Source organism: Macaca thibetana, chromosome 16 (assembly GCF_024542745.1).
Source record: "Macaca thibetana thibetana isolate TM-01 chromosome 16, ASM2454274v1, whole genome shotgun sequence".
In the NCBI taxonomy this organism is placed as follows: Eukaryota; Metazoa; Chordata; class Mammalia; order Primates; family Cercopithecidae; genus Macaca; species Macaca thibetana.
Genome location: NC_065593.1, coordinates 16,724,279 through 16,752,222, shown reverse-complemented (window position 1 = coordinate 16,752,222; position 27,944 = coordinate 16,724,279). Strand labels below are relative to the sequence as shown.

General features: G+C 57.2%; 3 protein-coding genes across 6 annotated transcripts in view; all 3 read left to right on the top strand.

Annotated features, from left to right (window-relative positions):
* Positions 1-27,944, top strand: part of ARRB2 (arrestin beta 2) — a 160,035-nt gene that overhangs the window by 16,797 nt on the left and 115,294 nt on the right. The gene's annotated exons all lie outside the window — the stretch shown is intronic.
* On the top strand, positions 2,719-27,915 carry SMTNL2 (smoothelin like 2). 2 transcript variants are annotated; one of them, XM_050765356.1, is made up of 8 exons: positions 2,719-2,811; positions 11,289-11,376; positions 12,015-12,257; positions 12,926-13,001; positions 14,183-14,365; positions 15,627-15,744; positions 15,979-16,130; positions 26,955-27,915. In XM_050765356.1, the coding sequence occupies exons 2-8, from the start codon at positions 11,349-11,351 to the stop codon at positions 27,079-27,081; spliced, it is 927 nt and encodes a 308-aa protein (XP_050621313.1). In that variant the 5' UTR covers positions 2,719-2,811; positions 11,289-11,348; the 3' UTR covers positions 27,082-27,915. The 2 variants fall into 2 exon arrangements, with proteins under 2 accessions (XP_050621313.1, XP_050621312.1); XM_050765355.1 differs by lacking the exon at positions 2,719-2,811 and adding an exon at positions 3,240-3,705.
* Positions 13,896-27,944, top strand: part of PSMB6 (proteasome 20S subunit beta 6) — a 213,915-nt gene continuing 199,866 nt past the window's right edge. The window contains exon 1 of one of the 3 annotated variants that reach the window (XM_050765455.1): positions 13,896-13,899. The gene's annotated coding sequence lies outside the window, so the exon portion shown is untranslated. Of the gene's footprint in view, positions 13,900-14,542; positions 14,547-16,180; positions 16,185-27,944 lie in introns of those variants that run through there. The other 2 variants (XM_050765458.1, XM_050765450.1) reach the window with 2 other exon arrangements.

The window sequence follows — 27,944 nt, the reverse complement described above, 5'->3', positions numbered from 1 at the left end:
TGAGACAGCTCCTGTGATCCAGGGATGGAGTCCAATGTGTGACCACGTGTGTGTGTGCGCGCACCATGCATGTGGACCTGGGGTGCAGAGGGCTGGAGGGGTGGCACCAGGCAGGTGGACAGAGCCCACTCCCACCTCAGGTGGGGGATTCAGCCGTCCCACTCCTTCTGTCCTCTCCCCATGCTATAAGCCCTACTGTGTTCCCTCAGGATGTGAGGGGTCTGGAGAGTGTGTGAGACCTTCAGGGGAGAGGCTGGGGCAGGCGGAGAAGTGGCAGTCCTCAGCACTGAGGTGGCAAGCACCCCGCAGGCGTGGGGGTGAGTGAGGTCACTCAGGCAGGTGTGCAGGTGAGAGGGAGGAGGCCCAGCTCAGAGCCCTGGGGACCACCTCGGTGAAGGGATGAGCAGAAGCACACTCAGGAAGGTCTCTGGGGAGGGAAAGAGGAGAATCAGGTGAGTGAGGATGAGGAGGGAGTGGTCCTGGGGGGTCCCAAGGGCCATGGGGGGCACTAGAGACCTCTGAGGAGCAATTTCAGGGGAGTGGGGCCTGCGGCCAATCCGGGGAGCAGGGAGGAGCTGCCCTGACCTTGTGGAACGTGACTACTGTCCTGGGAGGTGAGCTGGGACTGGCGTGCAGGAAAGAGGGTATTGCACCTCAGGTCTGGGGGCAGGGCCCGGGTTCCAGTCCTGTCTCCGCATGCCTTGCTGTGTGGCCTTGGACCAGGCCCTGCCCCTCTTAGGGCCTCGGTTTCCCCGCCTCAGGCCCAAAGATGCTAACTTCCCTAACTTTGTGGTTTTGGCCTGGCAAGGATTTGATTTTGTGAGACATTGGCAAGAGGGCTGGGGAAAGCTTGTCCTGCATCCTGCATCCAGCCTAGAGCCAGAGCAGAGCAGGAGGCCGGCGGGCAGCAGTGGGGGCAGAGCCAGGAGACTGGAGCGGGAAGGGCAGGCGCCAGGGCCCCCAGGCCTTGGTGGGAGTTTGGCCTCCACTTGCTTGCTGACATCAGGGCTGGTGAATGTGCAGGGAGTTCAGCCAGGTTCACGGGCCCTCACCTCCCTCGCAGCCTGGTACTGGGCAGGAGCAGAGTTGGAGGACAGTGGGGGAGGGGCCTGCAGGGAAGGCTCACAGGAGCCCCTGGGCCTGGGAACAGAGCTGCAGCCTCGGTCCATCTGTCATGGAGCCAGGTCAGAGGGTGGTGCTGACCCTCCGTCCCGTCCCCTTCCCGCCCCAGAATCACTCTCTTCCTCGAGCTCCTGGCTCTTCTCTCCTCTCCTAGGTGCATGTCCAGCTACTGACTTGGGGGGGTTTGACGGCTGAGAAAAAGGAGCCAAGGGGGATGGTCTTGTTCCATCTGCCTTCCCAGAACCCACAGTGAACCCCCATCTCTGCCCTTGACAGAGTCCCTCCTTCAGGCCCAGAAACAGCCATGCCCCGTCGCCAAGAAGTTCCTCCTAGATATTCCCATGTGGCTCAGGAGGGACCAGATAACTAACCTGAGGTTGGAGAGTGTAGACAGATCCCAGACAGCCGGGCTCTACAATCTGTCACCTCCTCCTCCCTGCCAGGCTTCCCACCCATGGCCCAGCCAGCCTGCCTTCTCCCGGAGGATGGAGAGAAGGCTGGAGACCAACCTGTCCAGTCCCTCTCAAGGCTTCTCCACACGGTCCTTCCTTGGATCTTACAAGGGAAGGGACTGGGCTTCTGTGGCTGAGACCAGGGTTTTTGAACTCCAGGTTCTTGTGCAGAGACCTGGAGGGGCTATGAGTGCTGTCTTCGGTGAGAGCAGCCGCAGGGTCTCTGGAGGCTGCTACTAAAGATTGCACCTGGAGAAAGCATTCGGGCAGCAGTTTGGCTTACCCCGTCCAGATGGCTACTTGGAACGCACACACATGCTCACACATACATGCAGCATGCACGCCTTTTGGCATTTGACTTTCTCATGAAATAATTGCTGGAAGGCTCCTTGGATTAGGTAACCCAGTGTTCCTTCCTGGCCCCTTGGGGCTGGAGGCGGGGGAGGGAACCAGCATTTAGCATCTGTCAGGCTGCTCCAGTTCCTTTGGGGCAATGATGGCCAGTCCAGGAGGGTTTGTGGGCTCCAAACATCCTTGGGAGCTGAACACGATGTGAACAAGCCTTTCAGACCTCTCCTTCCTGCAGGTCAGCTGGCTGTGCCTGCCCAGCCTCTGGGCCTCTTTCGGGCAGGCCAGGCTTGGGAAAAAGAAGGCCAATTAGGAAGGGTTTTTTGCACAAAGGAGGATATGTTCCCATTTTTATGTTAAATCAGCTTTATGGTACAGTGAAAACTTAGAGTTAGCTTTGCCCATCATCCCATCGTCCTAAAGCAACACCTGTTTCCCTTCTTCCATTTTCCGGTGATGGTTGGGGGTGTGCATTTGGAAGGGGGAACTATCTGGGTTCAACCATGAAGAGTATTGAGAAGGAATAGGGGTAGGACCCCTGGCCTGTGGGTAGAGGCCAGTGACTGAGACTCTCACTGGGTGAGGGGGCGATTAGGGGGCGATTAGTCGCAAAGCCACCCATTCCAGGATTTGGAGATTCAGCTGTAGCACACCCTTCTTTCCCTGTCTGCCCTTAGCATCTCCAGGATCTCCTAATGGAGGTCCTTTGGTGGGGCGGGAGCCTCTACCGACCACTAGTGGGAAGGGCGCGAAGATCTTGCTATACAGAGTAGGACTGGGAGGGGAGAGCGCATAGTTGCAGAGTCGGGGGGTGGGGGGGACCTCACCACCTGTCTCCTCCCTGAGGTCTTAGAACAGGTGCAAGAAATTCCAGGCGAAGGTCCCACAGGTGAGCGTGTGCCTGCGAGAGCCTTCCCCGCTGCGTAGGGAGGGCCCTGCGGGGGAGGGCGGCAGCTCTGGAAGCTGTAGGTGTCCCCAGCAGCGGGAATCTCGGCCCCCGGCAGAACCTGGGCCTTGCGGGTGACAGCTACGAGCGAACGCGTCAGCCCGGGTGTGCTCTCGCCGGTCCACGGGGGACCAGGGCCTTCTTCGGGTGGGCCCGCCGCCCCTCCCGCAGGCCGCACGCCGCTCCTCCGGAGTCACAGGGCTCAGTCAGGAGCCGGGGAGAGGAGAGGCTGGGCGAGCTCTCCCTCCGCACCGTCCTGCGGGTCTCCAGGGCTGGGGGTGTCCCGGAGTCAGCCCCGGCCCCGCCCCCGAGGCCCCGCCCCGCGCCCGCCTCCCCGGCCGCCCCTCGGGCGAAGCCAGCAGCCGACGGCCAGTCGCGGCCATCAGGCTGATCCTCTCTCCGCCCGGCCCGCTCTCGACCCGCGCGCTCCTCTGGGCCATGGAGCCGGCCCCCGACGCCCAGGAGGCGCGCACTGCGCGCGAGGCGCTGGGCCGCTACGAGGCGGCGCTGGAGGGAGCGGTGCGCGCGCTGCACGAGGACATGCAGGGGCTGCAGCGCGGCGTGGAGCAGCGGGTGGCAGAGGCGGTGCGCCTGGCCGGTCCCCTGGCGCGCACGGTGGCCGACCTGCAGCGGGACAACCAGCGGCTGCAGGCGCAGCTCGAGCGCCTGACGCGCCAGGTGGATGCGCTGGGCTTGGCCAGCGGGATGTCCCCGGCGCCCGGCACTCCCTGCACGCCCAGCCCCCCGCCCGCGCCCGGGGTTCCCGACCGCGCGCCCCGCCTGGGCAGCGCACGCTTCGCCAGCCACGCCACCTTCTCGCTGTCCGGCCGCGGCCAGGTGAGCCCGGGGGAGCGCGTGCCCTGGCGCCAGGGAGTGGGGCTCCGAGCCGGGTGCCGTCCCTTCGCCCCGACTGCCTGCGTCCGTCCGCGTCTGCGGGGTTGGGTCCTTTACCGGCCACTCGGACTAGGTGATGGGGTCCTGCCGGCCCTCCGGAGTTGGAGAGGGCGGGAGGAGGACGGCTTAGCCTGTCAGCTGCACCTGTCTTGGTCCCCCTCCCTTTTTTAGAGCCAGACTCTGCTTGCTCAGAGTCCTGTCTCCCTCTCTCCTCTGTCCCATGACACCAAGGGCTTGGGCTCCGAAGTCCGGCCCCTGACTGTTCGGCACTGCCTGGGGCCACGCGGGGCGTGTTGGAATGTTCAACACCCCTGCCTGCCCCCCACCGTCCATTCACGCTCCCGCTCCCCTGCGTTGCCGCTTCACTGAGGCCTGACGGCTCCGGTTATTGATTAACCCAGATTGAGAACTCAGGCCCCTGGATGGGTGGGGAGGGGAGCCGAGGGGGCGCGATCAGCAGCGGTGTTTGGGAACTCTGCATCGCAGGGGGCAAATCCCTTACTGTAAGGCAGAGAAGTGGAAACCAGCCTTGAGCGGTGCTAGATTTCTGGGGTCAGTGACTAGCCAGAGGCCCACACCACGTGGGGATGGGGCTGAGGCCGACGTGGACCAGTCACTACCTTGCGCATGGGCCACCCAGAGCGGTTAGAATGTTTCCATGGTGTGTGCAGTGGCCCTTGGGTGAGATTTTCCATCCTGATCAGATATGCGCTCTGGGATTAGGTTCCCAGGATCTGGGGCTGTGTAGCGCCTGCACCTGCTCTCTCCTTGGTGCAATCCGTGGGGCACTCAGATTTCCTGCTGTGGGCTGGGCTGGACCTCAGGGGGCCTGGAGGAGGGCATCAGTTTGGGTCTTCCCCCTGGAGGTCCCGTCTAGGCTGGGAGATGGTCCTATACCAAGTTTGGGCAGCCAGAGATGTTTTGCTCCAAACACAGCAGTTAGTCCCTTCTCAGTGGGTATCCCAGCAAGGCTTTGTGCTGGGGGCCTGGGGCTTGCTGCTACTGGTGCAGATGAGGATGGGGTGGGGGCTATGCACAAAGCCTCAGAAAGGCTGAAAGTACTCACTGGTGAGCGTGCAGCCTCGAGCTATGCGAGTGGAGTGGACAGTAGCAAATGCCCCTAGTGTGCTGGGCAGAGGAGCTGGGCTTTGTCCAGCCTGTAAGAAGTTCTTAAACATGCCCTGGTGGCAGAACTCGGGAGCGTCCCAGTGCTCCGTGTGAAGTGTCTGGAAATGTGGATACACTTAAGTCTGTCTTATGAACATGACACTCTACATGACCACGGTCTAAAATCACAAGTGTGAGCTCACACGTGCCTCATCAACTGTGTCATCGGTTGTTTTTGAGGTTTTATTTGAACATGCATTTGCTGTTTGTCTGCTCATAGGAACAGCTGTCCAAATTTTAAAAAATAATAATGTCAGAGTCACATATACATGTAGATGTGTGTGTGTGTATATGTGCATACACACACACATGCACACAGAAAGAGGGGATTCTCTCTAGTCGTGATTTTTGTCAATGGAGATTAGCCATTGTTCACTAGCACCAAGCTGGTCCTCTTGGTCAGGGGTTGGAGGGTGAAGGTCGGGACGAGAGTCTTCTTTGTGTCTGGCAAGCCTTCTTAGGGGTGGATGGAAGGTGGAGGGTGGCTGGAGATGGGTAACTTAATTGTGATGGTCCAAGGAGAAAGGAAGGGTCTGAGCTGGGCCATGGCCGTGGTGTGTAGCGGGGCTGCCTTGGACAGGGTTTCGGAGGGGGAATGAGCAGACGGGGTAGTCTCAGAGGGGAGCCCTGACTTGGGAGACTGCTGGCTCACTGATCTGGGCGGACATGCTGGATTCCACCCAGGTCATGCTGAACGTGAGGGGACTATGGGAACTCCAGGTGAAGCTGTCCCGGAGCAGGTGGATTCATGGATCTGGTGCCCCAGACAGCGAGCAAGCCTGGAGATTAGGGAGCTCTCTGGGCAGAGGCAAAGAGTCTGAAGGAAATAAAAACCAGACCAGGGAACTGCCAGGGAGTGAGGAGGACCCGAGAGCCCACTCTTAGCAAACCGGAGAGGGAGCCCTCCTGCAAGAAGAGGCTGAGGTCAGCGAGGACACATCAGCCTGTTGGGGAGTGAGGATGGAGACCCAGGCACCCAGGGGCATGAGCAGCAAGGGTAGCTGAGCACTGTGGGTGGAGCATGGCTACAGTCACCAGTTGGGTCAGAGGCTCTGCACCCCTTGAGCCCTGGCTCCCAGGGCCTGAGGCAGGTGCCGCCGGGCTGACCCCAGAAGCACCAATCCCCATCTCGCTTGCTGTGTTCCATCTCGGAAGCATTGTCACAGCCTCCAGGCCAGTGTCCGGCATTGAGAGGAGGGACTGTGTGGAGCCATCCACATGCTCTACCTCGTGTGCTGTGACCAACACTACGTGATCAAGAGGTTGGTCACACATACGGAGCCAGGGCTCAGGGTGAGACTGGAGTGTGGACCACGGACAGAGAGTCACAGCCGCACGCCAGGCTGCTGGGTGTCTGACCTCTCAGACTTTGTGTCTGTGTAGTGGGGGTCTGGGTGGGGCAGTCTCATCCCATCCACATGAGCCAGGGATGGTTGTACTACCTGGCATTGTAGAGGTTAGAGTCATGCCGCTCCTCTGTAACAAATGATGACATTTAGAGACTCAGTTGCTTTCAAACTGGGGACTGAAGGATTGGAGGTAGATTGTCTCCAGCACATAAATGTGCCCTGAACTCAGTGTGGGAAGGCTTGATCAAGTAATCCTGTCTGGCTGGGAGCAGGGAGCCGGCAGTCAGCTTGGGGCCTGGGGTGGATGGTGGCAGCCTGAGGCCAGGCCCAGGCCCCAGCAGGTTGGGCCAGAGTTGTGGCCTGGAAATGTCATCCTCAGCTGAGCTGGAGCCACTGGGTCCCCGTGCCAGAGGCAGCGGAGGCCCCAGGAACAGCTGCCAGGAGCCCCGTGTCAGAGGCCCGACCATGAAAGAAACCACACTCGCCTTATCTGCCTTCCTTTCCCAGACACACTGTGCGATAAGAGAGTTAAATGCTTTAGGGAGAAGTTTGAATCAAGTCTTTTCAAACAGTGGCGTGAGTGGAGGAGGGCCGGGTCAGCAGTGTGAATTGTCTCAGGATGGGCCTCTGGTCCTGCGTGGGCCTCGTCCCCATGGATGGGCCCATGCAGGTCAGGCAGCTCCCAGAAATTCTGAAATAGTCTTCCTTCCCCCACAAAAATGTCTAAAAGCTTTTCCAATAAGAAGGTCCCTGAAATCAGACTTAACTCATCACCCTTCCACCTTTCCGGTAAGTCTCCCAGGCCTGGGCTCCCTCATGGGGGACCTCCCCTTCTCAAAACAAAGCCGAGGTGGGGAATCTTGGGGGAGGTACCAGGCCAGCTCAACAGGACTTGTCCCCAGCCTCAGGGCTCTCCGGCGATTTCTGCCCCGTCCCAGATTTCTGCCCCGGTCCCAGCGTACGGAGGCCCCTCCCTGGTTTCCTTCCGCAGGGCCCCGGCAGGCTGCCCCACCAAAGGACAGCAGTAGCCCACTGGGGGCTCTGCGGGAACAGCTCGTTCCAGCCCAGCCCTTTGGCTGAAGAGCTCTGAGTTCTGTGAAGTTCCCCCGGGGGGTGACCCCAGTCCCCTGACTTTTCCTCACCCTCATTGGCTAAGAGAGATACCGCGGGGCTGGGGCTCATACTGACCCAGGTCCTAGAAGACAAGTTTGCCCTGAGTTGTCCTCTCTGGCCCATAGAAGGCCAGAGCGCTTTGTGGACAGAGCCCTGGATTGGGTTAGGAGACCTGAGTCCCATACTTTGGCTCTGCCACTACCTTTAGCCATGGTGTGGGTTTAGGGGCTCCTCCCCACCCGCCTCCCCTTGGCTTGCTTTCCCCGTCTGTGTGATGATGGGCTGGAGGGTGGTCTCAGAGTAGCCCCTTGCCCCTTGACCTAAGGCACGGGCAGAGCCCTTTCCCCAGGTGAGGGACAGGGGAAGGGCAGGGGAGCTTGGGAGTCTGGGCTCAGCCCCACACCCCAGCCTGCATTAGCCCAGCCCCTTTCCCTCCTCCCTTTGCGGGAGAACCTTTAGCAGGGATCTAACCAGCAGAGAAATTACTTCCCGGTCTGGTATAGTGCCTGGTCCCCTGGGGCATCATGGGGGTTGTTGAGGGGGCTGCAACGTGCAGGGACAGGCATCTGTGGAGGACCCCCCCACCCCCATAGAGATACCTATTTCCTGGGAAAATAGTTTCACCCTCAGTCTTTCCCCGCCAGGGCCCTGCCTGGACCTGTGGAACCTGTCAGACGAGAGCAGGGTGGGTGGGGGGGCATGGAGACCCCAGAGCCTGGTGACCTTGGGGGCCGGGGTTCCAGTTGGACTGGCTGGTTCTCCTCCCCCTGCCGACATGGTCCCCACGTCCACAGCGTGGCTCTACAGGCACCCATTCTGCTCTGCGTGCTGGGCGACGCCCCGTGCTTTTCTTGCGTTCCTAAGAACGGGCCTGGGCTCTCCTCCTTCCACTCTTGAATCAAGAGCTGAGGGGTCACCTCCTCTCCAAGGCTGGCTCTTCCCAAGCTCTGGGTCCTGTCTGCTCTGAGCTCTCCAGTGACCCCACCCTGCAGATGGTCCGCTCACCTTTCTCAGCCTATAAATTGGTCTTGCTTCTTCCTTCTGGAAAAACTCCTCAGACCCCTTCCCCCGGCTCCGCTCAGGGCTAGTTACTGTGCTGTCTTCATTTCCCTGGGACCTCTCCCCTAGGCCATCTCCTGTCCCCTGCCCCCCTGTCTCCCACCCCATGCTTCTGATCACCCATGACCTCTTCTTTTGCTGAACCCAATGGATGCCTGGTTGGATTTTCTCTTCACCTTTTCCTCGACCCCAGGCTGCCTTTGGACGCACCTGGCTTCTTTTTTTTTTTTTTTTTTTGAGACGGAGTCTCGCTCTGTCGCCCAGGCTGGAGTGCAGTGGCCGGATCTCAGCTCACTGCAAGCTCCGCCTCCCGGGTTCATGCCATTCTCCTGCCTCAGCCTCCCGAGTAGCTGGGACTACAGGCGCCCGCCACCTCGCCCGGCTAGTTTTTTGTATTTTTTAGTAGAGACGGGGTTTCACCGTGTTAGCCAGGATAGTCTCGATCTCCTGACCTCGTGATCCACCCGTCTCGGCCTCCCAAAGTGCTGGGATTACAGGCTTGAGCCACCGCGCCCGGCCTTTTTTTTTGAGCCAGAGTCTCCCTCTGTTGCCCAGGCTGGAGTGCAGTGGTGCAATCTTGGCTCATTGCAACCTCCATCTCCTGGGTTTAAGCGATTCTCGTGCTTCAGCCTTCCTAGTAGCTGGGACTACAGGCACCCACCACCATGCTCACCTAATTTTTGTATTTTTAATAGAGATGGGGTTTCACCACGTTGGTCAGGCGGGTCTTGAACTCATGTCCTCAGGTGATCCACCGGCCTCGGCCTCCCAAAGTGCTGGGATTATAGGCGTGAGCCGCCGCGCCCGGCGCCATGGCTGGCTTCTTGATTCCCTTCCTTCCTGGCCTTGGTTTTCTCACCATTCTTCAGGGCTCCTCCTACCTGTCTGGCTGCTCCTCATCCTCCGCAGATTGCTCTTTTGCTTCCTGAAATGTGGGGGCCTCATCCCAGGGGCCCCAAGCTGCTCGTCCTCTGCTGGGCTTCCAGGAGCCCAATGGATGCCCTGACTCCTGTTTTTCCATGCTCATCCTTCTTTTCTCTTAAACTCCAGACTTAGAAATCCATCTACCTCCTCAGCTCCCTGATGCTCCAGGTGCCCCAGGCACTAAACATGTCCCAACTGAAACCCTCGTTTACCCCCTAAACCTGCCCTGACCCACCATGCCTGGACTTGGGAGAGGCTTGGCACCGTTCCTCTCCCACGTCCACCCAGTCTCCCGGCCGGATCCCTTTTCCCCCAAAGCTCCGAGTCTTTCTTGCCTGTGGCCCTCCCAGTGCCCCATCTCCCTTCCCCGGGTTCCTGTCCAGGACTAGTGAAGTGTCTTGCCATCTGGTCTCCACTCTCTGGCATCTCCTGAAGGGTGTTCCTGAAACACAGAGCTGAGGACCTTGGGCTCCTTCTTGTCTAAGGCGCCAAGTACCCAGGGCAGGCAGCTTGGGCGGCGTGGCACTTCTCCATCTGCCTGAGTCCTGGACGGGTGTAATCAGGATACCTGTGCTTTTGATGTCTCTCTGCAAAAGCAGACACTAATCGCTCTGCTGGCCATGCCCTCCCTTGCTTATCCACTGGGCTCACTCTGGATGTGGCTCAGGCACCCCTGCCTCTGAGAAGCCCTTCTTGCCCCACTGGGTTGGATGAAGCCTGTGTGAGGCATCCTTATCCTGGCACGGCCCCCTGTGTTCACCAGCCTGGCTCCCCTACCAGACTGATTCCCCCTCGCAGGGTGGCACCTCCCGCATTGGTTGCAAAGGGAGCTGAGCCATCTGGGTCCAGGGATGCATCATTATTGCCTGGGAACCTGTAAACCAGGAGGCATCTGGGAGAGGCACAGCCGACCTCTCAAGCCGCTCGTCCTGGGCTCATGGTGGAGCCCCCACCAGCCCCACAGACACTCTCAGCCCTTCACACGCCCTCACTGGGAGGAGGGCAGGACCAAGGTTGAGGACTTCTCCCCTGGCCACACGTCCCAGCTGTTTTTTGCTGTATCAGTTTGGGCAGGGCACATGCCCTCTTGGAGTCCTCAGGTCCCATCTGTCAAATGGCTCTGGCAGCACCTACCTAGGAGGACAGTTGCTCTAAGCGGTGTGCCCAGAAAAAGGGCTGGATGTTTGGTAGATGCCACATGGCACTTGCCTAGGCTGCTCCCGTTTCTCAAACGGGGAAAGTGAGACCCCAAGGGGAACCGATGTGGCCCAGGTCACATGGGTGGGTGGCAGCACAGCCTGGATCCCAGGCTCCCCAGTGGCTCTTGGCCTTGGCTGTCTTGTCTGCCTCTACCTGCCCCACCCACTACTACCGCCCAGCTGGGATGGATGAGTCGCACGGAGCTGGTCAGGGCTTTGCACGCTGCACAGCCAGGTGAATCTTGTGTCCCTGCCTCCCAGGCAAAGGCCTCAGCGTGATCAGGGCTCTGTGGCGCATTGTTGGCCCAGAAGGACCTGGTGCCACTGGTTCCTGCTGCCCCGGCATGGGCAGCCAGGCTGGCCTGGCCCAGCTGAGAGGGGCGGGGGGCCAGGCACTCCTGACCCCACCATCTGGGCCAGCCTGGGGGAAAGGGTGAGGCAGCCTAACGTCATTGGAACCCTGAATCTTGACTTCTGTCCTCAGCTTTCTGGGACTCTGGGAGGAGCCCAGTGCAGACGTTTCCCTCCCAGGGTCTCAGGGGCTCAGCAGTTAGAGTGGGACCATCCCAGCTTTTGCTGTGTGGCTTGGCCCATCATTGGCTTCCTGGGGGCTGTTTTCTCTCAACATGATTGGTGTTTGGCCAGAACAGGGGCGTCTGGGGGTGGGCAGCTGGCCCTGGCTGATGGGGCCTCGGTGACGTTTGTGTCCCTGTAGAGTCTGGATCATGACGAGGCCAGTGAGTCGGAGATAAGAAAGACCTCAAGCTCGTGCATCATGGAAAATGGGCACCAGCCGGGGGCAGGTAGGGGTAGGGCTGTGGGCAGAGGAGGGGCGGCTGGGTAGGTCTGGGGGTTAAGTAAGGCCCTGGTCAGGTATCTTCTGTACCAGGCCAGCCCTTGGCCTGAGTTGGGGCGCACTCCATCCTGAACCCCAGCGGGGAGAGAGGCTGCCAGGAGAGCAGTGTCATTCAGTAGAACTTGTGACACACAGAGGGAAGCTGGGAGATCTCAGGAGGTAGCGAGCGCTCCCGTTTCTCCAGGAAAGCAAGTAGAGGCTGAGGAACTTTTCTAAGCACTGAGTAGGGTAGAGAGTGGGCTCATGAGCCAACTAGTATTTATTAAGCCGGCCATGAGGGGAAGCTGGGAAAAATCAACTCTGGTTGGAGCAGTAAGATATCCCTGGAACGGGAGGTCGGGGAGGCTGGAGCAGTCAGGGAGGCCTTCCTGTAGGAGGTGGGAGGAGGGTCCAGGGAGGCTGGAGCAGTCAGGGAGGCCTTCCTGTAGGAGGTGGGAGGACGGTCCAGGGAGGCTGGAGCAGTCAGGGAGGCCTTCCTGTAGGAGGTGGGAGGAGGGTCCAGGGAGGCTAGAGCCTGTCTGGGAGGTCTCAGAACTCTGTGGCTGCCACGGCTGACCACCCACCCATACTGGTCACATGTTACAGGTCCAGGCGACGGATCCCCCGAGGTTGCCCAAACCTTCTCGGCACCAGATCCCCCCAGGCCTCGCCCTGTGAGCCTCTCCTTTCGGCTGCCCCACCAGCCAGTCACGGCCGTCACCCGAGTCTCTGACAGGTTCTCTGGGGAGACTTCAGCAGCGGCTCTGTCACCTACGGCTGCTGCCACCCTGGGGGGCCTCAACCCAAGCCCCAGCGAGGCCACCACGGCCTGGACTCCCAGTCCTGGCGGTATGAGCAGGAGAGCGCAGTCTTGGGGCAGACCTCCCCTTGGGATGGGAGAGGGAGGACCGGGGCTAGGGAGGGGGAGTCGGTGGGTGACTTGGAAAGCGAGGAGCCAAGCCCAGCCCTGCCTCTGCCTGCCATGTCTGCCCCTTCCTTTAGCCCATCCTCCTGGGCTCCTGCCCAGAGAGGCTGTGAAATAGCGTTATCCCCTGGTGGGGCGACCATGGCTTTTATTACAGGTGGAGGCCACAGTTGGAAGGTGGCCTCTTGCCCTGCACGTTGGGCACCGTCCCCTCCCTCCCTCCCTCCCTCAAGGCCCCAGGCCTGACTTGGGCCTGTGGCCAGGCCTCCACGGTATGTCCTGGGGGAAGCCCTGTGGGCCTCTATAGGGAGGGTTTGGGAGCAGTGTTCGCTGGATACACGGCTCGGGCCCTGGGCTCTGTGCTCTCGAGTAGGACAGTTGAAAAGACCTCTTCGATGTCGTTGCTGCGTGTGCCCATCCTCCTTTCTCCTCCACTGTCCGCTGGGGCAGGGCCGGCTTAGCCCAGAGGGTTAGCTCATCCTTGCAGTGATGCCGGGTAAACAAGGCAGAGCCGGATCAGAGGAAGGGAGGCTGTGGCGCGCCCTCTCTGGGGCCAGGGTTTGTTACTTCTCTCCCTCTCTCTGTTCTGCAGAGAATAATTCCTCCTTCACGCGGTCTGTGTCGAGCTCTGGCTACGGGGCAGTGACAACAAGCAAACACAGCAACAGGTGCGTCAGGGCCCGTGTTCCCGTGGGGTCGCTGCGCCCAGGTGTCTTCTCTGCTTTGGACGCAGGCTGCCCAGGGTCGGCCCTGGGGTTGGCGTCTCCACGGAAGGCTCAGGGCTGGATCTCTGGAGCACTGGGCGGCAGGGTTGGGGGTAAGGTCTGAGCAGGGGGAGTGAGGCAGTGGGCCTCGGTGGAGAGCTTCATTTGGAGAAATATGGCCACAGGCTGGTTTCTTTGTGGACCCTTCAAGTCAGTCAAAAGATTGGAGGAGGGGTCGGGCGCGGTGGCTCACGCCTATAATTCCAGCACTTTGGGAGGCCGAGGTGGGCAGATCACCTGAGGTCAAGAGTTCAAGACCAGCCTGGCCAACACGGCGAAACCCCGTCTCCACTAAAAGTACAAAAATTAGCCGGGCATGGTGGCAGGTGCCTGTAGTCCCAGCTACTTGGGAGGTTGAGGCAGGAGAATCACTTGAACCCGGAAGTGGAGGCTGCAGTGAGCCGAGAGAGTGCCTCTGCACTCCAGCCTGGGCGACAGAGTAAGACTCTGTCTCAAAAAAAAAAAAAAAAGACTGGAGGAGGCAGGAGGGGGAGGACAGGGGCTTTGTCTTCTATCCCAGCCAGCTGGGGTCCCTCGGAGCCTGGAACTTCCTGCCCACAGGCTGCGGGCAGGGGCAGGTGAGCGGGGCCTTCCCTGTAGGGCAGACCTCCCGCCCCAGCCAGCGGGACTGTGATTGGGGGTGGGGGTAGGGTAGCAGGCTTGGCTTTTTTTTTTTTTTTCTTTAATAATAAAAGGAGAATTGTGACTTTCTGGCAAACTGTTCTGGAGAAAACAAAGGTGGTCTTTTCTCATGGTGGTGGAGGCTGGTTCTGAGCACACCTCCTGCCTGTGGAGGGGGGGGTCTCCTTGTCCTCCCCAGGCACTGACACCTGCAAAGGGTGTTTATGTCCAGATCGGGGGCCCAGTGTCGCTTCTAAGTTGAGCCTATTGGCCAGGCCCTCCAGGCAGCGCAATTCGGAAAACCTGCTAAACCAGGTGGGGACCAGAGCAAGGGGGCCTCCTCTCTGAGCACCCATCACGGTCCAGGCTGCCTTGTCCACACTCAGTGCGATGGAGACCCAGGGGCCTGGTGAGCTAGTGATGCCTGCTGGGCCCAGGTCCCAACTCTGCGATTCTCTCCTCAGCCCACCGCTGGTGACACCACCCCAGTCGCCCGTGTCCCCGCAGCCGCCAGCCACAACTCAGGTCCATCGGCAGGGGGAGCGTCGCAGGGAGCTGGTGAGGTCGCAGACGCTGCCCCGCACCTCAGGGGCGCAGGCCCGGAAGGCGTTATTTGAGAAGTGGGAGCAGGAAACAGCGGCGGGCAAGTACGGATGCTCACTCACAGATAGGCCGGGTCCCCACACTGTGCCCAGACCCAGACAGGGGTGGAGTGGGTGCAGGAGGCAAGTTTCAGCCCTGTCCTGTTCCCCAGGGCGCTGTTGCCCAAGACAAGATCTCTTGGGCAAGGTATAAAGTTAGGGCTGGACCACAGGGCAGGTTGGGGGGACAGGGGCCCCAGTTGTTGGGGGAAGACGGCTATGAGGCAGGGAGCCAGGAAGCCCTGGTGAGAGCCCCTCTCTCCTCCTCCCTTCCCGAGGTCCCCTGTCCTGTCACTGGTGCCCCCAGGCTGCCCTCACACCCACATTCCCCACGGGTTGTGGATTCTTTAGTTTGTGGGCATGACCGGGGACTGGGTGGCGACTGGGATTCCTGGCCAGAGCGGGGAGGCCCAGCGTGGGGTTGGTCTTGCCTGAGGACTGAAGGTGATGCTATGGGGCCAAGCGGCCTCCAGCCCGCTACTAGGTCTTGAGAGACCTCGGGTCTTGAGAGATTCTCGGGCTCCAGGCCACCTTTGCATATTCAGCCTGTCCTCGTGTCAGTGCATGGTATTGATGCCTGCTGTGTGCAGAGTGTGATCCAAGCATGGTATTGATGCCTGCTGTGTGCAGGGTGTGGCCCAAGCATGGTATTGATGCCTGCTGTGTGCAGGGTGTGGCCCAGGCCTTGTGGGATAATGAAGATAACAGCCAGTCCCTGCTTGACTCTAGTGAGGGAGACCGACCCAGGACTTGTCCCCACTCGCCCCAGACAACCTGGTCTAGGCCATTAGGGACTGTCCTTGAGGCCCAGAAGAGGAAATCATCCTTCCTGGCGAGGAAAGAGCCATCAGGGAAAGAGGCCCCCCCATTAAGAGGGGGGCTCAGAAGGAGGGGTGGGAGGAAGGAACCGGGAAAGGTGTTCCAGGCAGAAGGCAGGGGCCTAGGGCCATGTGGGCCAAGGTCTTCTGTCTCAGGATTCCCAAGTGACCCCTGCTTCCTGGGTGGGGAATAAACGGGACCTGGAGGGCTGTAGGGGTGTGGATGGTCCTGCCACATACCATCAAAGGAGGCTGTGTCGCTGGTATATGGGGCCGTGCCGTGGACATGGGCACAGCTGAGCCTGTGTGCTGCCAGCATCTCCCCTGGGTGAGCAGAGCAGGTGGGGGCATCCTCTCTGGTGGTGCAGGGATGGCCTTCCCTGCCCCAGACCCGCACGGGGAGATGGCAGCTGGAGGGCACCCGCAGCAGGCCTGCCATCTCTCCGCAGGGGGAAAGGCGAGACCCGGGCCAGGCTGAAGCGGTCGCAGAGCTTCGGTGTGGCCAGCGCCAGCAGCATCAAGCAGATCCTGCTCGAGTGGTGCCGCAGCAAGACGCTGGGCTACCAGGTGAGCCCTGGCTCCCCTCCGGCTGCTGGGACCCCCAGCCAAAGACCTGACCAAGCATTGCCACTGTCCTTGTTCTCCCGCCTGGGCAGGAACCTGCTGAGGTTGGGGTTAAGGGGTAGGAACCACAGTAATTATGCCTTCCGAGTGGGTGCCTAGCTGCCCGTGGCGTGTGCTGAGAAACTCCAGGAATCCGGTGTCTGGGCCCCTGCACTGACCCCACTCACCCTGTTGCAGCACGTGGACCTGCAGAACTTCTCCTCCAGCTGGAGCGACGGCATGGCCTTCTGCGCCCTGGTACACTCCTTCTTCCCCGACGCCTTCGACTACAACTCCCTGAGCCCCACGCAGCGGCAGAAGAACTTTGAGCTGGCCTTCACCATGGCTGAGTGAGTCCCAGCCCAGTCCCTGAGCCCAACTTCTCCCCTGGTGGGGCATGGGGGCGAGTGGGATGTGGGGCCGCTGTCTGCAAAGCTGAAGGACCCTGGGGCCATGTGGTCTGTGTACCTCTTGTGCAGATGGGAAGACTGAGACCTGGAGAGGGATTTTCCCAGAGTCACGCAGCACTCAGTGGTGGAGGGGGGCTCTGTTCCTGGGGACCTGCCCTCTTTGCTGGGTGCCCAGCTTCTGAGGCGCACTCTGGGGGACCAGCCACAGAGCAGGCATGAGGGGCAGCGGGACAGGGTCCCCCAGAGCTCTGAATCTGTCCTCTCTGGACTGATGGAGAGATGCCGTTGCTTGCATGAGCCACAGCTGCCAGTTAGCAAGAAACTGGATACGATCTGGGCCACTTACAAGGAGATGTTTGCTTCCAATAAGATTTTCCTTCCCTAAATGGTGTTCTAGCATTTACTGTGAAAATGCCTAGCTCCTTAGGTCCCACCCCTAGGGTGAAGACTTGGGGTTGGTTCTGGGGTCAGGAGGCACCTGGAAAGCCAGTCTGGGATTTGGTTTTCGGCCAAGGGTCTCAGGAGAGTTGGCAAAGTCAGGTCTGTCTGCCAGGGCTCCAGCGAGGGACAGGGGCACAGTCAAAAACTAGGCGAGGAGAGTTTAACAAAGGGACTCTTTACAAAGGCGTGGGCAGGAATGAGGTCGTGGGCCAGGCTCCATGCAGCAGCCTCGGGATAACAGCAGTGCAGCGGATACCAGCCCGTGGCCTGGGTCTGGAGGATTGTCTGATAAGAGCTGCGCTTTGGGCAAATGGTTGCAGTCAGCTCCCTGCGACCTGGCAGGGAGGCAGCTGTGGATAAATGTCCCAACCTCACTCCCCTCCTGCCTCACGCCAGGGCCTCTTGGTGACTGAACCGCATCTGAAGGCAGAGGGCCAGGAGCCGTCTCTGTGGTTCTTCCTGGCCCCCAGGGCAGGGAGCCGGGCACAGATGAGTGGTGTTCGGGGCTGCCGGATGCTAAGCTCTCTGAAACTCAGAGAAGTAAGGCTGTCCCCAAAGCCGAGTCTTCTGGAGGGCGAGCTTGTTACTCTTTCCCTGCCTTTGTGCCTTGTGTAGTCAGCCTCTGATGCTGGTCTGCAACTGACTATATTTGTTTCTGGTCTGAGTCCTCAGTACCCACATTTAAGAGTAGTCCTTGACCAGGCGCAGTGGCTCACGCCTGTAATCCTAGCACTTTGGGAGGCCGCGGCGGGTGGATCGCCTGAGCTCAGGAGTTCCAGACCAGCCTGGCCAACACGGTGAAACCCTGTCTCTACTAAAATACAAAAAATCAGCCAGCCATGGTGGCAGGCGCGTGGCGTCCCAGCTACTCAGGAGTCTGAGGCAGGAGAATTGCTAGAACCCAAGAGTTGGAGGTTGCAGTGAGCCGAGATCACGCCGCTGCACTCCAGCCTGGGTGGCAGAGTGAGACTCCTTCTCTAAAAAAAAAAAAAAAAAGAAAAGAAAAGAAAAAAAAAAAGGCCGGGCGCGGTGGCTCAAGCCTGTAATCCCAGCACTTTGGGAGGCCGAGACCAGAGGATCACGAGGTCACAAGATCAAGACCATCCTGGCTAACATGGTGAAACCCCATCTCTAAAAAAAAAAATACAAAAAACTAGCCGGGCAAGGCGGCGGGCACCTGTAGTCCCAGCTACTCGGGAGGCTGAGGCAGGAGAATGGCGTAAACCTGGGAGGCGGAGCTTGCAGTGAGCTGAGATCCGGCCACTGCACTCCAGCCTGGGCGACAGAGCGAGACTCCATCTCAAAAAAAAAAAGTAGTCTTCACGGGCTTGTTGGGTTGAAGGAGCCTCACCCCAGGCCTCACCTGCCTTCCTCACTCCTTTCCCGGACCGACCACCAACCACCTGGCCCCAGCCCCAGCCCCGGCCCCGGCTCACCACCCCGGCCCCTGGGCCTGGCCAGGGAAGGAACCAGAGCCCGCGGGTCTTGTATATTGTAAGTCTTGCTTTGACCTGAGACAGCCGCCCCTCTCTGGGGCAGCAGCTCTCACTGTGACGACTGAATCGACACTGGCTCTGAGCTCCTCAGCCTGAGTTTTTGGAATATCGGGATCAGCCCTGTTATGTTGCCTTGGGTGACGCGCTTGGACTCAGCCCCCTGGGGTCACGAGAGCTCCTTGTATACTTTAAAAGCCTTTCTGTCTTGGCTGCTTGGGGTTAGCTGTCATCCTAATTGCAGAAACAGCCCTGGACGCGCGTGTTGTGCAACTGGATCCAGACGATGGTGAGGTGGAGCCAAGGGGAATGGGTGGTGCAGGGAGCGTGCAGCTCCTGAGGATGGGGTCCAGCTGCCGAAGCCCAGACGTGGCAACTGTCAATCAGACTGTCAGAGGACACAGTGTCGCGGTATCGGGGTGGATACCCCAGCACCCACCCCAGCGGCGAGGTCACACTGTCTTGCAGGGTTCTTCGTTGTCTAAGTCCAGGGGTGTCTGCTTATGCCCTGGTCACCTTGGTCACCCTCCGCCCTAGACCAGACTAGGCTGTAGCAGAGAGAGGGACGCCCCAGGCCATGGGGTGGTGGCCCCGTGCCCCGGCCTGCAGGGAACACAGCTCCCCTTGGCAGCCAGAGCCGGAGGGATTCCAGGCTGTGCTTCCCTAGCACGAGGTTTAAGTTCAGGGAGCCTCTAGACTTCAACCAGATGTTTCTTCTATTCCCAGCTCGGTGGGGTGAGGGGAAGGCAGCGGCGGAGGCTGGTCCAGGTTTTGCCTCCGGCCTTCCTGGAGCACACAGCAGGGTAAAACCATGGGCCCCGCCTCCCGGTGGCCTGAGCCTGCTCCGACTGTGGAGGGGGCAGGGAGGATGGGTCTGATGAAGCCGCTGAGATGAGTTATTGCTTTTCTGCTGACCCGAGGGCGTGGGGAGGGGCGTCCACCACAGGCCTGCCGTGCGGGGGCCGGGGGGCAGTTCGCTCAGAGCCTGGGAAGAGGCCTCCCCTCATGACTCATCCATAAGATTATCTCCCAGGTACTAGGGGGAGAGGGTTGGGAAGACTGGCTCGCCTGCCTGGGGCCTCTGGGGAGGACAACAGCTTGGATCACCTCCTTTCTTGGACAATAGGCTGGTTAGAAGAGCTGGCGAGAAAGCGCAGGGACACCTGTCTGAGGATACTGGCTGTCAGTGTCCTCACCGACATCCCTGATGATTGCGGCAAAGGCTGTCGGTTTTGCGATATTCCTGAGGTTTGCGGCAAAGGCTGAGCAGACACGCGTGCTGCTGAAAGCCACCCGGGGTCGTGCAGGCAGCAGGACCCCAGGGCAGCCTGGGGGGGGCAGGTAGGGTGGGATGAGAGGAGCCTGGGGTCTGACAAAGACAATTTCCGGAAGGGAAAGGAGGACACAGGTCCCCAAACCACGGGTTCACCTTGCGTGAGGAATGAAACATTTCCACGAGCAAGTGCCTTAAAGGCACAAGGATGCACCAGGGACCTTTGGAGTAAAAGTGGTGTGTGCTGCCCTCCCCCAACCCCCACCTGATAATTTATGGTCCCAGAGATTCCCGGTGGCCTAATCTGTGTGAGTGATGCGGTGTTGACAGCACAGCGAGCTTCCCTTGCCTGACAGGTGTTCAGGGTCTGGAACGAGGGCGGACCAGCCCCTTTTATGGAAGGGGCTGAGTCGGGCGGGCGCCTGACCCTTCTGTACCCGTCCTCTCCACCTCTGCAGAGGCCGAGTGCAGGACGTGCAGCCCCAGGCTTCCCGCTTGCCCTGCGGGGAATGTGTCCTGCTCTCGGGTTACGGGTTACGTTGGAGCAGAAGGGGCTTCCAGGCTATTTGTAGTGCCCATGTGTTTCTGTCTAAAACCAGATAGGAGGTAGTAGTCCCAGTCCTGGCATCCCGGTCTGCATTTAGAGCAGGCTTAAAAAAATAAAAATAACCGCAAACCCCTCCTCCATCTCCCTTACAGGCCAGCCCTTGTGGTAGTTGAAGCTCACAATAGACAGGAGTAGGAGAAAACCCTTTCAGCCTACTCCTCACTCCACTGATGTGAGGCGCAAGCAAAGCCTCTTTGAAAATGGTAGTCGGGATTGGCCGGGCACAGCGGCGCATGCCTGTGTTCCAATCCCAGCACTTTGGGAGGCCAAGGTAGGTGGATTCCTCGAGCTTAGGAGTTTGAGACCAGCTTGGGCAACGTGGCAAGACCTCACCTTTATAGAAAATACAAAAAAAAAAAATAGCTGGGTGTGGTGGTGCGCACCTGTGGTCCCAGCTACTTGGGAGGCTGAAGTGGGAGGATCGCTTGAGCCCAGAAGGCAGAGATTGCAGTGAGCCCAGATGGTGCCACTGCACTCCAGCCTGGGCAACAGAGTGAGACCTCATTTCAAAAAAAAAAAAATGTAGTCAGCCCATGTTAACTCTGGTTCTTGCTATGGAATGGCATTTAAAGTGATTTGTACTTTCTCCTTTGAACTTTGTTTGATTGATTGATTGACACAGGGTCACCCTTTGTCTCCCAGGCTGGAATACAGTGGTGCAATCACAGCTCACTGTGGCCTCAGACTCCCAAACTCAAGTGATCCTCCTGCCTCAGCCTCCCAAGTAGCTGGGATTACAGGCCCGGCTAATTTTTTTTTATTTCTAGTAGAGACGGAGTTTCACCATGTTGCTCAGGCTGGTCTCAAACTCCTGACCTCAGGTGATCCACCCACCTTAGCCTCCCAAAGTGCTGGGATTATAGGCATGAGCCACTGCGCCCAGCTAATTTTTGTATTTTTAGTGGAGACTGGGTTTTGCCATTCTGCCCAGGCTGGTCACGAGCTCGTGACCTCAGGTGATCCGTGGAAGGCAAGTGCTCTTGAGGGTCTGGTGTGAACTGTGCCTCAAAGACAGAGAATGCTCTCTGCCTATGGGAGGGAGAATTTGGAGCTCCCCAGGAAAAGAAGTGGGTGAAGAGCAAAGGTAGCAGGTGGAGAAGAAAAGAGGGAGCCAGGAGATGGTGGTTGCGTGCTGCATATTGTGACCCCTCCCTGCTCCCCTAGGAATTCTTACACTCTTATGTTCTCAACTTAGAAATAACAACAGTGGGGAAACAGATGGATCATGGCCCAGTGCCCTGGTTGCCTGCTGGGGAAGCCAGTGATCTGGACAGTGGAGGATGACACAGGGCATGGCATCCGCTCCCATCTTGACTGTCACCCTGGACTTGAAGACTTGCCACCAGGACAGGGGCCAGGGGTCATTATCAGAGGGTAAATGCAGCCTCTAGAATGAAGAGGGGGTCAGCTTGCTGTCTTCTGCGGGGGGTGGACCACACCTCAGCAATTCTGAGGCCTCCTGTGAAGTGGGTTAGAGAGCGGCAAGACCTGGTTCAGAGGGGTGGGTCCTAGGTATCCTCTGTGGGGACAGTTAAGGAACCAGAGCTATTTAGTTCAGAGAAAGAGACATGGAGGGATGGTTTTCTTCTGGCATATGAAGAGTTCTTTCATGGAGGAAAAAATTAGACTGAGAATAAATAGCCTTGTGGGGTCAGTAGGTAGAAAGTACACACAGGCACAAATAGCATAAGAAATGTCAGAAGAACTTTCTCGTGGTCAGAGCATCTGCAGAGGGTTCTGAGCTGTCCTTGGAGGAAATTGGGTCCCCTTTCCCTGGACCCTGAGATGAACAAGCTGAGGCAGGGCCTTTATAGAGGTGATTGGTGCTTCTGACAGGGGTGTTTAGATGGGCGGAGGTCCTAGAGTCCTCATGCTGTCCCTGCTTCACATGTGGCACCACTGAGGCCACTCCTGTCAGTGCTGATAACCTGGGCATGTGCGGAGCCTATTCCCACACACCTGGGATCCTCCAAGTAGCAGGTGTGGGAGTGGAGGTGCCCCAGCTGTGTGGCAGGTGGAAAGGAGGGCACCAGATGTGAAATGATGGCTCAGGAAGGTGAACTCAGGTTCCCAGCCTCTCTGAACTCAGATCTTTTCTTTTTTCTTTTCTCTTCTCTTCTCTTTTTCTTTTCTCTCTTCTCTTTTTCTTTTCTCTCTTCTCCCTTCTCCCTTCCCTTCCCTTCCCTTCCCTTCCCCTCCCTTCCCCTCCCCTCCCCTCCCCTCCCCTCCCCTCCCCTTCCCTTCCCTTCCCTTCCCTTCCCTTTCGATGGAGTCTTGCTCTGTCACCCAGGCTGGAGTGTAGTGGCATGATCTTGGCTCAGTGCAATCTCTGCCTCCCGGGTTCAAGTGATTCTCCTGCCTCAGCCTCCCAAGTAGCTGGGATTACAGGCATGCGCCACCACGCCCAGCTAATTTTTGTATTTTTAGTAGAGACGAGGTTTCACCATGTTGGCCAGGCTGGTCTCCAACTCCTGACCTCAAATGATCTGCCCACCTCAGCCTCTTAAAATGGTGGGATTACAGGCGTGAGCCACCGCGCCCGGCCTGAACTCAGATTTTCAATCCTTAATTGTCGACAAAGCACCTTTACATGCCTGCTCGTATCAGAGGGCCGACTTCCCTGACATCGAGCCCTGCCCTGGCCTGTCCCAGGGAGAAAGGGTGCCCGCTGGTTGGGCCAAACCCACTCATCACCCCACAAAGCCTGTTGGATTCACTTACAGGCCACCCGCTACAACCCCAAGCAGGAGGTGGGGAGGGGATCCAGGACAGATGTCTCCATTTCGCCTTGACATTTGGTTTCTGATGGGAGGCCTGGCGTCCAGCCAGCACAGCAGAGCAGGGTCTGCGGGTAATGTTACAGTCTTTGTCTCTGGAGCACACAGCCGCGTGAGTCCTGGTAGAAAGTGCTGAGTGCGTCGTGCCAAACTGGGATGGGTCAGAGGAGTCTCACTCACTGGGGTCTCCCCTCTGGCTGGGCTCTCTGGGGAACAAGATGCATAAACGTACATTGTGGAATCACAGCCTCACAACAGGCCCACTGGGAGGGACAGCAGAGGTAGTATTCTGATTTTCTTTTTCTTTTCTTTTTTTTTTCTTGAGACGGAGTCTGCCTCTGTCACCAGGCTGGAGTGCAGTAGCACGATCTCGGCTCACTGAAACCTCCACCTCCTGAGTTCAAGTGATTCTCCAGCCTCAGTCTTCCAAGTAGCTGGGATTTCAGGCGTGCATCACCACACCTGGCTAATTCTGTATTTTTAGTAGAGACAGGGTTTCGTCGTGTTGGTTAGGCTGGTTTGGAACTCCTGGCCTCAGGTGATCCACCCACCTCGGCCTCCCAAAGTGCTGGGATTACAGGCGTGAGCCACCGTGCCCGGTCAGTATTCCGATTTTCTGCTAAGGAAGTGGGCACAGAACGGTGAAGCAATTGGAGGAGTCAGGGTTTGAACTCAACTATTTCAATTTCACATTCAGGCCTCTTCTCTGTGATCCACCCTGCTTCTTAAAGCGAGGCATGATCCTCAAAATGGCAATAAGAATAATCTCTGACTTTTTTGTTTGTTTTGGTTTGAGTTTTCTTGAGACAGGGTCTGGCTCTGTCACCCAGGCTGGAGTGCAGTGGTGCAATCTGGGCTCACTGCAGCCTCCACCTCCTGGCCTCAAGCGATCCTCTCACCTCAGTCTCGAGTAGCTGGGACTACAGGTGCACACCACCATGCCTGGCTAATTTTTTTTTTTTTTTTTTTTTTTTTTTTTTTTTGAGACCGAGTCGCTCTCACCCAGGCAGTACAGTCGGAGCTCACTAAGCTCCGCCTCCCGGGTTTACTAGTAGCACTACAGGTGCCCGGCACGGGGTTTCACAGGATGGTCTCGACCCTGACCTCGTGATCCTGGCTCCCAAAGTGCTGGGATTACAGGCTTGAGCCACCGCGCCCGGCCCTAATTTTTAAAATTTTTTATAGAGACAGGGTTTTGCTGTGTTGTCCAGGCTGGTCTCAAACTCCTGGGCTCAAGTGATCCTCCTGCCTCGGTCTTCCAAAGTGCTGGGATGACAGGCATGAGCCACTTTGCCCTGCCTAATCTTTAACGTTTATTAGCTCTTTCGACATGTCCTTTGCTGTTCCACCTGATTGGCATGGGTTTATAATTTTCATACCACTCTTTCAAGGTGGATATAATTCACAGATGGAGAAACTGAGGCCTGGATAAATGAAGTGTATTGCCCACAGATAAATAGCTCGGAAGAGATGGAGCTGGGATTTGAACCCTGACAGCCATGCGCTTATTGGTGGAAAAAACACACACAAAAGACTGGGGACCCCCTGAACTACAAAAGTACACACAGCTGCTGAGAGAAGGGCACTGACCATCGGGCCGAGTGCAATCGTTTTTGCCTTTTTGGTTCTGCCTAATAATGTCAGGCCGGCTCCATCTGGTGCCCAGGCGCCCCAGGCCTGCTGTGAGCAGAGTCAGAGGAGGCAGGGGGCGCAGGGCTGGGCATTCCAGAGGCTGGCTGTTGTTATTTCAGGACTCGGTGCTGAGATGCGCAGGGCGATGTGTCTTGACTGTTGATGTTCCTCCTCCCATGTCCACGAGGCCTTCAGCCTCCCTCTGAGCCCCAGTGAAAGGCCATGTGTACACACGAGTCTAAACCAGTGAGCCAGAAGTTAAACCAGTATTTCCCAGGGCAGGAGGCAGAGGGCCCTGGGGGACTGGGGGTGGGGCGGCAATTATTTTAAGCAATCTTTTTTTTTTTTTTTTTTTTTTTTTTTTGAGACGGAGCATCGTTCTGTCTCCCAGGCTGGAGTGCAATGGTGTGATCTTGGCTCACTGCAACCTCCGCCTCCCGGGTTCAAGCGATTCTCCTACCTCAGTCTCCTGAGTAGCTGGGACCATAGGCACCCGCCACCACACCTGTATAATTTTTTGTATTTTTAGTAGAAACAGGGTTTCACTATGTTGGCCAGATGGCCTCAATATCTTGACCTTGTGATCCGCCCTCCTCGGTCTCCCAAAGTGCTGGGATTACCGGCGTGATAAGCAATCTTTTAAACTGCCAGATATGACTCATTAGTAGACTGTAAAATCAATTTAGTGCTTCATGACCAGCATTTTCTTTTTTTTTTTTTTTGAGATGAAGTCTCACTTGCTCTTGTCCCCCAGGCTGGAGTGCAATGAGGCAATCTTGGCTCACTGCAACCTCCACCTCCTGGGTTCAAGCGATTCTCCTGCCTCAGCCTCCCGAGTAGCTGGGATTACAGGTGCCTGCCACCATGCCCGGCTAATTTTTGTATTTTTAATAGAGACGGGGTTTCACCATATTGGCCAGGCTGGTCTCGAACTCATGACCTCAGGTGATCTGCCCGCCTCGGCCTCCCAACGTGCTGGGATTACAGGCGTGAGCCACCACGCCTGGCCATGACCAGCATTTTAAAGAGGTAGGGTTGGGGAGGGGCAGGGGAGAGAATAAACATGAAATATCACTGAGAAAATACAGGTAGTGGTAAAGAAGTATTTCTGTGAAACTTTATTTCCACATACATGTAAGCATGTGCTGAATCATGATGAAAATATCTTCCTTACTATGGGTCACAGTAAAAAAAAAAAAAAAAAAAAAAAAAGTCTAAAAGCACTTTTAGGAGGTAAATGTTTGGTAAATTTATTTTTTGCTTTATTAGTTTTACATTTATTTTAATAACTTAGCGTTACATATACTATTGATATTTACTTTTTTTTTTTTTTTTGAGACAGAGTTTCACTCCATCGCCCAGGCTGCAGTGCAATGGTGCGATACCTTCACCTCTTGGGTCCACGCAATTTTCCTGTCTCAGCCTCCTGGGACTACAGGCGCTCGCCACCACGCCCGGCTAATTTTTGTATTTTTAGTAGAGATGGAGTTTCACCATATTGGTTAGGCTAGTCTCGAACTCCTGACCTCAGGTGACCTGCCCGCCTTGACCTCTTAAAGTGCTGGGATTACAGGTGTGAGCCACCATATCCAGCCTACTTTTTTAAAAAAAACCTTAAATATAGTTTCACTTCAAATTTAAATACAATATGCCAGGTACTGTGGGTCGCCTGTGCCTGTAATCCCAGCTACTGAGGAGGCTGAGATGGGAAGATCGCTTGAGGCAGGCATTCAAGACCAGTCTGGGTAACATAGTGACACCCCATCTCTACAAAACTATTTTTTAAAAACTAGCTGGGCCGGGCGTGGTAGCTCACGCCTGTAATCCCAGCACTTTGGGAGGCTGAGGCAGGTGGATCACCTGAGATCACGAGTTCAAGACCAGCCTGGCCAACATGGTGAAACCTTGTCTCTACTAAAAATACAAAACAAAATTAGCCAGGCGTGGTGGCGGACACCTGTAATCCCAGCTACTTGGGAGGCTGAGGCAGGAGAATCACTCGAACCCGGGAGGCAGAGGTTGCAGTGAGCCAAGATTGTGCCACTGCACTACAGCCTGGGCAACAAGAGCGAACCTATGTCTCAAAAAACAAACAAACAAACAAAAAACTAGCTGGGCATGGTAGTGTGTGCCTGGAATCACAGCTACTTGGGAAGACAAGGCGTGAGGATCACTTGGGCCCAGGAGATCAAGGCTGCAGTGAGTTAAGATTGTGCCATTGTACTTATGCCTGGGCAATAGAGCAAGCCCCGGTCTCTAAAAAAAAAACCCAAATTAAATAAAGTAAGTGTATTTAAAGGAAACTATGAATTGTATAGGTGGCTCACAAATCTGGGAGTTTGGGAAACACTGCATTGGAGTCAGTGATTCCAAGGGTTCTGCCAGGGTTATCTGAATTCCCCGCTGGTGGGTCCTTGGGAATCTCTGGCTGCAGGCTGAGAGGCTGAGCTCTGTTCCCAGGATGGAGATCCTGGCCCTGTTGCGGCTGTGGGGCTGGCTGATGGCTGGGACCGCCGTTCTGACGGGGCTTGTGTGTTTCAGGAATTTGGCCAACTGTGAACGCCTCATCGAAGTGGAGGACATGATGGTGATGGGCCGCAAGCCAGACCCCATGTGTGTCTTCACCTACGTCCAGTCGCTGTACAACCACCTACGTCGCTTTGAGTAAAGCCCCTGAGCCTGGAGTGCCAAAGAGCAGCCCCAGGAAGAGGCCGGGGGTCCGCTTGCGAATCCCCAGCCAGGATGCCCCCAGGAGCCTTGCCGTTTGGTGTGAGCGCGCTGTTTGTTCTGTGGCGTGTGACCGCACTCCCCTTCGAGCCCAGCTGTGTTACTGATTAAAAGTACTGCTGAGCTGTGGTCCGACAGCGCTGATCACAGCCAAGGGTTCGGAGGAAAAGGAAAAATTATGAGAGAGAGAGAGAGAGAGACATTGGTGCTAAGTAATGATCTTCCTAAAGAAATGCTTGCGTTTATAGATTCCAGAATGCTAACGTACGATTTTCCCTCTGGTGAATTCGATACATCGGCTTTACAGGGTTACAGTGATTGCCAAGTGTTTTTTTATCAAAATACCCAGAGTTTTTTACTTCCTCACGCGATTGTAGGTTCCTCTCCTCCCTCCCTCTGGGTCACTGCCAGGAAACAGAGAGACCGCTTAATCAGCAGCTTGACAAAGAAGACCGCAAGTCTTGGGAAGAAACAGTTTAATCACTCCCAAGTCCTGGGCAACAGATTGACCTTCAAGTCACCTCTGCTCTCCGGGGAGATGGGAAGGCTCTCGCCTTGGTCCCAAAGCGCTGCTGTTCTTCCCAGGAGGCCCCACAAGTGTTTGGCTAAGCACAGGCTCTCGGGAATTTAACACTTTTGGGGAAGGATAGGCCCTTTGTGCTGAGACAGAGTTCTTATTACATCTTTTTTAGGGGATTTGCTGCAGATATTTATAAAAAGCAACTCCCTCTGTACCAGTGACCCATTTGTACATAAAAAAGATGTGTTGACCTTTGCTTGGGGTTTGTTATTTCTGTTTGGGAG